Source organism: Cupressus sempervirens, chromosome 10 (assembly GCF_028749045.1).
Source record: "Cupressus sempervirens isolate cs-2001-9-10 chromosome 10, ASM2874904v1, whole genome shotgun sequence".
NCBI lineage: Eukaryota > Viridiplantae > Streptophyta > Pinopsida > Cupressales > Cupressaceae > Cupressus > Cupressus sempervirens.
In genome coordinates this window covers 695,792,738-695,802,516 of record NC_143127.1, presented here as the reverse complement: position 1 = coordinate 695,802,516, position 9,779 = coordinate 695,792,738, and the positions used below count along the sequence as shown (strand labels likewise).

Genomic DNA, 9,779 nt, shown 5'->3' with positions numbered 1-9,779 from the left:
TTGAGAACTCTTTTAGGTGGTAACGTGTGCAATGATAAGGCGCCAGAAACCTAGGTACATTGGGATATCCAACATCCACTAAATAATATTTTCCTACATAAAATGAGGTATATTAATATATTTTATTAAAAAATGTCATATGCATCAGTATATAAATATATTTGACATACCAGGGGGGACTACCAATGGATTAGATCTTGACAAGGCCAAAGCTAGAACACGACTATCTACAGTTGACCTTTCCCATCCAGCAAGGACGTACTGAAACTTATAATTGAATGAAGACACAACCATAACATTTTGTGACAAGTTTCCTTTTCTGTCGCAATATGGATCTTGCATGTCGACATCAACAGTGACTAGAATATGAGTTTCATTGATTGCTCCCACACAATCCTAAATTAGGAAAATTTATAATCAAAAGGACATGCAATAATAGAATTTAGAGTTGAGGAAACAAAAGTGTACCAATAGGGTATGTACCTTGAAGTATGGATCAAAACAGTCTTTCCTGCTAATTTCTGGAGGAGTGTGTGGACCAGGTGGCAAAAGATAATTCTCATGGAGTGCCAACACTACCGTCAAAACCTTGTGGAAATAGCAGCTGATTGTCTCTCTTGAGTGACCAAAGTTGTGAGCAATCTTACAATTCCTCAAATTATGGCCAAGAGTATGGAGAAACATCACTAGTTGTTCTTCTAGAGTTAAGTGCATAGTATTTGTGATGCTTCCTTTTTGCTTAAGAATATCTGCTAGATGAAAGAAAGCTTGTCTACTCATTCAAATTTGATCATGACAATTAGTCTCATTTGAATAGACAATATGTTTATAAAAGGGAATCTTGCCTCTTTTGCGTTTGCATATTGATCTTCTACTTTCTTGTGAAACTGCTGCTATTGATGCGACAAAGGCTGCAAGACTAACTACAAGAGCACAAATGACTCGTCTCTTCTTAGCAACGTGCCCTAGAATACGTTTGTCTTTGAGTACATCCATCAACACCCTAAAACCAATGTCGAGAAACTTTTTATTAGATCTGTCGAATTACTAAAATACAACTAATCCTATGTAGAGAAATGATTAATGGCAGGAGAAAATATCAATTGCATATTTTAATAGAATTGGGATTAAAATATATTGCACCTAATAACTTTTCAAGAAATAAATCTACTATTCTTCAAGCATATAAAATATATTGCAGCAATACAATACAATACAATACGCCAAAATACCCTATAAGATTGCAGTAATAGCAGTCATGACAATAAGTGTAGCATTCTGGTTGGCTACAGGAAACACAGTCTGCTATACCACATTACAATCAGGCATCCTGTCAAACAGTTCACATGACTTAGATGTATCGAGCACTTTGAGTTTTTCAAATCTGATTTTGTAGTTTCAATCAATTCATTAACCTCTCTCATAAAGAGGTTAAGAAAAGCTCTCCATAAACGTATTTTGATTGAAAATATTAGCCTCCTAAAAGATAGGAAGCTTGGAAGGGAAATCTCAAGAATGTATTTTTGAAAAAAAATATTAACAAGGAAGTTAAGAGGAAAAGCTCAAAATCACATTTGCAACCCAAAACTTAACCTCATTTGTGAAGCAGGAGGAAGAAGGTTAATAAACTAAAATAAATGTTAGTTATTTTAGATATAGGTGGTAGAATAGAGAAAGTGATAGGTTTCCATCAAAGATTGAGGAGATAAAAGATTGTAGCAAACATGACAGTTTGAATGAGCATCAAGCATTCATCATCAGACTATACCACATTGATTTGAAGGCAACATGAAGGTGAGATGGATATCCAATAAAGTATAGAGAAGCCCACGATGCATTCAACAAATCCCAAGTTCGAGTCATAGGATTTTCAAGTGAACCTGCCAAAGGTGAAAGCCGCCAAGTATGTATAAATAATAAATCAATCTTGAACACGCTTAATTTCTCATATAAATGCCCCAAGAGGTAACTTTTAGCAATGTGTGGAGATTCATTAGAATATAATGGAAATATATTTTTAATTGAATAATGAAGTCTCAGATTTTCCGCAAGGCCTTCAAATAAGATTCAAAGCACATGGGCCTACATTTCTAGGATTATAGATAGAGCATGCCAACCGCTGATGATACCCATTAGATATAAGAGCAAGGAAAATGCAATCTATTCCATGTTATTAAAATGCCTAATGATGGATCACACCAAGGCAATGAACTATTTAATGAAAGGCCACATAAATGAAACAATATGCATTTTTCCTAAAGAGTTCTCAAGGAAAATGGATGCTTTAGTGGAGATAATTTAATGCATGTTACATTTACAACATATGTTCTATGTGATTCATTATAGAAGGTGCATAGACTATTTGACTAAATGCCTCTATATGGCTCTCCCTCGCTCACAACGTCCATAGATGGATTCACCATTGCACTTTGGGTTTGAAGAGTTGGTAATTTGATGGAGAGAGTATATCTAAACTCATTGTACTCATATGCAATCGACTATGAATACAAAAAGGTATCACAGAAAGTCAAACCAAATATCATCACTGATAACGGGCCATGCATACAAAAGTAGAGGCGTAGATATAGAGGTACACACGAATTATTGTTAGAATATTCAAGTGGTGGAGATTGTCATGATATAGATGTAAGCAACTGGTGGCTATATGCGGCAGAGACACAAATTTTTCCCAACAATAACAACACAAAAGAAGAGGAATGCCCATCAAACCAAAATCAAAGAAAAAGAGAAACGTGGTAGTGCCAATCAGACAAGAAACAGTTCCAACCCACCAAACAACATGATCAAATCATAAAACAAACAAAGAGGACAATGGAGTTTTAACAGAGAAAAGAGAAGGAACAACACAACTATTTTTTTAGAACAAGAGATCCTTAGATGGAAGGACAACATGACGTACTGGTAAAGTTGAAACAAATTAGCAAATATTGGAACAAGAAAACCATTTCGCAAGTCCGGATAGTAGGGAACCACTAGAAGACCAATCCAATCATGATTGGCCCTTGAATTTAGTTCAGTTAGATGTTTGAAGTCATGAAGGATTGAGAGTAAAGGAGACATTTGATTCATAAGATGGGTTGTTAATTCATAGGGAATAATAGAGAGGAAAAAAGAGGAAATCTCTTTTGTAAGTAGGAGGATAGTGCACATCGCGTTCTTCTGCAATCACGAATAGGGTTCGAATTGTAGCTGCAAGCGAGCATAGTTAGGTAGTTTCTGCAATACACATTCGTTTTTGTTCTCACGCTGAAAATATTATTAACCCTAATGCAAATACATATTCGGCCAGTCCTAAAGAAGATTCATATAGTTCTGATAAACCCCAGATTGAAAGTATTTTGCCTATTGATGATTCCGAAAATGAGCAGAGAACAAGAACGAGCATACTTGATAAACCCCAGATTGAAAGTATTTTGCCTATTGATGATAAGAAATGTCCATACTTGTAGAGAACGAGCAGAGTCCGGGATGAGCAAAGGCCGAGACGAGCAAGGTGTGAACTAGGCAAGATGTGCAATGAGCAAGGCGTGAACCAGGCGAGGTGAGATGTGCAGAGGCGGGAATGAGCAATGCCAAAGATGTGGTCAAGCGCCAAATATTAGTCCATCGTGAACCCGACAAAACATTTTTTGGCAATAATTTGTAATGCTCGATTTTGTAAAAATGGAGTTAAAATGGGAATGTGGACAATTCCAACTATTTTGGTGGAAGATCGAATCCTTGTTTTGAGGGGCAAATAAGGATACTAGATCCCACTTTTTTCTAATTCCCATTCCCATTCAGTGGACCCAAATAGTAGATATGAGAATCTTGAGAATTTCGTATTATAATTCCAGCTCTAATTCACAAGCCAAACGGGCTCTTCACTCACTTACAAAGATTCACCGAAAAAATAGGAAAATACTACATAGTTGTTTCCGTGTACACTTTAAACAATAAACACTCCCTTCAAATGGGAATTGGAGAACACTTCAAAAACTATCGTTCTCTAACCAAGGCCCATTTCTTCCTAGAAGTTACCCCCCCGTACGAAGAATCACCGAGAAAGAGGCAAATCTTCCCCACTAAGTTTCGAAAATTCATTAATTTATGCTCCACTGCATTCTTTTTCTTCAAAAAACTCTGACCCAATTATACGAATGGGAGCTGGGCATCCATGACATTCCAGGGCTGAAGGCGAAGCGCTTTCAAAGCCGACATTGACGAAGAACGAAAGATTTGATTATGTTGTATGAGTGAAGAGGAAACCAAATTCTGCAGTTCAATTTTAAATCGAACGGCCCAGTAAAAGTAGAAATCGCAGAGGAATATGGAGAAAGTCTCTCTGTGGTGGGACATGGCGGGCTGCCCCTTGCCATCACACATGGAACCCTTTGTAGTAAGGTCGATGGCAAGCAGTTTGCTTGAAAAATTCAACATGCGTGGGAGTGGAATTGGCTATCAATTTAGTGCTTACAAATATCCATCTGCAACAGAGGATGATATTGAGCTTGGCCAGACTATGTTCAATTCTGGAATCCAACTGCAACTGGTTCAGCCTGGTCAGTAATGTATTGTATTTGTAATAATTCATTGTTCTCACTTACAGTTTGGGTAGTGTAATTGGGAATACTTAACCTGTTAAATTCAACACTTAATAGATTGCAATTACTGAAGAAATATTGTTCAGCTAGCGTTTTTCATTGTTTTCTGTTAGTAAAATTGAGTAGGGGTTTGGAGCAAGACTATTTTAGAAGATTGTTTTCAGCTGTAGAAGGGGTCGATATGGGTTTATTGTAATTAGCGATGAATGACGCTCAGCGTAGTTTTTTCATTCTTTGAAGTTTGTTGATTTGAATTTGGGCTTGGAGCAGGCTTTTGTTCCCGTTTTAATTTCTGTTTGGGTTGCTGTTGGAATTTTGCAATGCACATTGGTTAATCTTTTTGTAGGGTTTCTCTGGGCGAGGGTTTCAAAGGTGTTCTTTCTTAGGTTGATTGTTATAATTCAAAATGCCTGCCGTTGAATCTTTTTGACTTTGGAGAAACTGAGATCGGCTAGATTCGCTCTTCTTCTATTTGATTTGTTGCATATATTCTTTGGAAAATTGAAATCGAGTTTGTTAGTCTCAATTTAGAGAGTTAAGCAGGGAATTCAGAATTAGTAGTAATCCAAAGCAGACTAGATTTATCTCTTCCCCGTTGCAGGGTTTTGGGTAGGATATGGGAAGTCCAGATTGTCGGCTGGGTAAGCTTACACTACATTCATGAGATGTTAAATATGGCCTATGTACTCTACATGGACGTAGTTAGTTAACATGCATTTTTACTTTCAATTGGGTTTTTGCATTGGCATCTGAAAATGGTCTTAAAGAATCGGAAATTTTAGGGCATACAATTTGTTGTAGAAATGCGTCATGATCTTTTGATGCATACAGTGTTCTTTGTTTGACGTAATGTAGAAAGTCTGTCAAATGTTCAAATCCAGCAGTGTGGAGTTATTTTGAATTTTTAAAAATTTTTGTTCTGACATTTCTCTTTCCAAATTTAATTTGTTGTGTAGTAGTAGTCAAGGTGGCTCTGTTAATCTTTGTGATCAAAAGTTTGTTTGCATTATTGAATGATTTTATTGGTAATTGTTATTATCCTTTTTTTTGATTCATTACCAGTAGTTGTCTGAAGACTTATAAATGTCAATTTTTTATCTTGTCTTTTGAATTCGAGCTAAGCAATTGCACTTTCAATTTTTCAGAGTTAAAAGGGGTTTTTATGGAGATCAATTTCTGTCAGGGCGATTTAAAAATGCTTTTTTCTATAGTTGAGGCTTGTTATGGGTGGTAAAGGTCCCTTTACGTGTTTTAAATTGGAATTCCTTCTATTCAGTTCCTTGACAACCTTAGAAAATGGTATTGGTTAAGTTAGCTTTCTCTGCTACTTTTAGAAAGTTTGAAGTTGTAACTGGACTTAGAGTTAAGCGGGGAAATTCATTATTAGTGGTTTCCATATTTGACCGGGGTTTCTGTTGCGTTTTTTAACAAGAATGCACACGTTTTATGTTTTGAAGCTTAATTTTGCCCTCAGTCTTTTCACTTTAAAATTGAGTTAATTTTCTGTTTCGTAATTCCATCAACGTCCGTTGGCATTATGGATTGAACATGGTATACCTAGACTAGGGTTTTTAAAGCCAACTTTTGACCATGTTTTGCTAGTACTGAGGATTTGTTTTGAAGGTTTTAAATTTTTTTATATAACTGTTTTTTGTTTGGTTATCTGGTTTTTGTCAAGGGTCCGAAATTATTTTGAAGTTTTTGTAGAAATAATAAAATATCCTAGAGATTTTTGTTGTTTCCATATTGGGTGTAATGTTACCATTTTTGATACTTGAGGATATTGGTCGCAGCTCTGGTAGGTTATGGCGATGAAATTGAGAAAATGATAATGGCAGACATGCTCCTGTGGGCTGTAGATGTGCCCCCACCAGGGGATATAATTCTCATTGTAGGGAATGTGGATTTTTCCTATGTGATTCGTAAGCTTCGGGAGAGATATTATAATGTGTTCTTGGTCTGTTCTTCTATAGCTCAAGTGCCTCCTGGTATGTTATCTGCAGCAAATGAATGCATGGGATGGTTAACTTTTCTGCAATTGTTAGAACAAAATGAAGAAAAGTTGCAGTTTCCTAGCAATGTCCAAGGGTGGGGTTCAGAGTATTATCAGGCTTTCTCTCCTGCATACAAAGAGTCTTCATCTACCGCTAGTAGCAAGGAGTTGGAAGAATATCAGACCAGATCTAGTTTTAGTTATGTTTCTGAGAATTCTTTCACTGGGCAATCATCATTCAATGATGGATGGGATTCAAGCCATCCTCCATTAGATGAAGCTGCAACAGCAAGAACGCAGCAGCCACAAGGGCCTGGCTTTCAGAGGCATGGTAATAAAACCACTGAAAATAGAATGGATCCGGAAGAAAACAAACACACTCCGCGTCCTACAGGTACCAAGTCTAAGAAAAAGGTAGCTTCAATGGGTGAATTTAAGGCATGGCTTAGACAAACTGTAAATAGCAAAGAAAATGAGAATGGCTATAATATTTCCCCCATTCGCATGGATTTTGAGAAAGCAAGTGGGAAGATCCTGGATTTTGCCTTCCTTGGGTTTCCCAAGATATTAAATCTGCTAGGTCAATGCAATGATATAGCAGAGATCAAGGAAGTGAAAAAGGGATGCCATTTGGCTTTTCCTGTTAAAACATCTAAAGAAAATCCCCATAAAATAAAGAAACCAAACCCTAACCATAAACCTACAAAAGAAAAGCCCGAGAGTTCACGGGCTGGAATGAATACTAATCATAATACGCAATCTCATCCAAATCCAAAACCAAAACCAAAGCCACAGGCAGAGGCAGAACATAGTTCACAGGCTGGAATGAATATTACGCAACCTCATCCAAACCCAAAACCAAAACCAAAGCCACAATCAGAAGCAGAACATAGTTCACAGGCTGGAATGAATACTAATCATAATACGCAACCTCATCCGAACCCAAAACCAAAACCAAAGCCACAATCAGAGGCAGAGCATAAGTCATTGCCAAAAGCTTCAGAAAGGGATTTTTATTTCTTCTTGTTGAATATGGTGAGCACAGGTGAATTTGCACAGGGGTTTTATATGTCCCAACTTCGCCAAAAATTTGAATCTGTTTCTGGAATGTGTCTGGATGTACAGCACTTAGGATACCGGAAACTAACCAACCTTGTCGAAGTATATAGTAATCTTGTATCATTGGATAAAGCAGGTGGTGGACATCAGCGGTTGTATCCTGCAGGTTCTGTCAGGGAGACATTTCTCGATCCAAATCTCTGTAGAACAAGTGAAGAAACCCTTTTCAATATGGTTGATAATGTTCCTAAGCAGGAAGCAAACCTGAAGGTGGACCACCCTTCTACAAGCATAAGTGTTCAGGCACCTTGGATGGACAGCATCTCTTGCAAAAATTTAGGTAACTTGAATTCTGAGTTGGCTGTTACCGAAAGAGAATGGCCATCCATGGGTTTAAGCACATCAGCATTCATGAGTCTTACCCCAACAGAAGCATTCATGGATTTCAATGAGGTCAATGTTTGTAAGCAGGAAGCAAAAGCAGAGGCGGACAACCCTTCTACTCGTGGAGGTATCCGGGTACCAGTTAATAAAGCTTGTCAGGACAGCATTTCTTACAAGCTTTCATCTTACCCAAACTCTGAGTTGGCTGTTACCGAAAGCGAATGGCCATGTACATTGCCATTTGTGAGCTCTACTCTCACGGAGCCTCTTATTTGTTTTCAAGACCATAGGAACAAGTCAGAGTCCTCTGAAACTCCTGAAGGATCACAGGTCAGTGAATTTGAGGGACAATTTTCTAAAATGATTGGTGAATATTCATCACGTCCTGATTCTTGCCAGCTAGAAAGATCCGAATATGTTGAACAATCCCTTTCAAATCTAGAGAGAGAGGGGTATAACTTTACTGGGAATGCTGCTAGAAATGAAACCTTGCAAATCATGAAAGAAAATAAACATTTTGGCAAGGAAGTTATCAGAGGCAGTGAAACTGTTACAAATCAAAATTCTTCATGTAGCATTTCTTTTGACAGAGAGCTTTCAGATTCTGTTTCTTCGCAACTGGAGTCACCATTGAAGGAATTTAAAGTGACTTGTGACATACCTCAGGCTTTCAGTCCTTTGCAAATCCCACCACAAGAGAGTGTTGTTTGCTCAAAAACTTTGCAGGATGAAACGAGATTTGATGGCAAGCAAAGTGAGCGAAAGGCAAAAACTGCAGTAAATGAAGAGGGAAATGATCATACTGTTGTTTCACCAGCAGAATCAATCATGCAAGTTGCTGGAAGGGGTAGGTTTCCTATGCTTTGTAGACAAGAATGCTTATTGATATGACAATTAAAACGAATTATAATTCCACTTCTAAACTCTTAGCTAGGTCTGAACCGTCGTTCACTTTGCAGGGCTGAAAAGCATCTACGAATTCTCAATGTGGAAAAAGGGTCAATGAAATGAGAACCTGGCAGTAAATAGATTTCAAACTGGAGTGCCATATTAATTGAGCCATTATTATGTCACCCTTGCGCCGATGAAGAAACTGTACAAATTTTGCATCCTTGCACTGATGAAGAAGCTGTACAAATTTTGCATACTTGGCTCTATTATACACTTTTAATTGTGCTATATATGGGTTGAAATTTGAATAATCTATGTTTATTGAGTTTTGAAGATAACAAAATTCATGAAGTCAATATAATTTTTGAGACTGTATTCGAGAAGCTTTTTTTTATCATACATTGTCCTTGAGATTATGATTAAGTTTAGGCAGGTGTTGAGTTTAGCTATGGCTCATTGAAATCAAACTACAGGCAAATTTTCTCCCGAATTAGCAAAAGAACATGTTTGTGGGGAAGTGCAGAATGGCTGCTTCTCTTCTATCTGGTTTAGCTGCAACGGTTGTGGAAGCTGATTCATAGAAGCCTGGTGTATATCATTGTTTTATTTGGTTTTGGATTTCATTTGATAATAAGACACACGGCAGATGCACACACTAAAACATTTGCACCTGTGTTTTTCAGCTCTAGTAATCCCCACCTCTCGATTCCTTGCAATAATCCAGAAATGAATTTCACCCTCCGATTTGACATTAATAAATTCATCCTTAATATTGAGCCAGGAACTTTTGGTGCCTGTGCACAAAGCTGTTAGCTAGGACCAAAGGTATGGCTGTATTTGTCTGATGT

At 37.4% G+C, this 9,779-nt stretch overlaps 1 protein-coding gene across 1 annotated transcript; it reads left to right on the top strand.

The window, feature by feature from the left end:
* The first annotated feature begins 4,001 nt into the window (after positions 1–4,001).
* Positions 4,002–9,328, top strand: LOC149535742 (uncharacterized). The gene is made up of 3 exons (XM_089802962.1): positions 4,002–4,562; positions 6,398–8,887; positions 9,000–9,328. Exons 1-3 carry the CDS (start codon positions 4,331–4,333, stop codon positions 9,044–9,046), a joined length of 2,769 nt encoding a protein of 922 aa, XP_089659088.1. The 5' UTR covers positions 4,002–4,330; the 3' UTR covers positions 9,047–9,328.
* Positions 9,329–9,779: the final 451 nt, after the last annotated feature.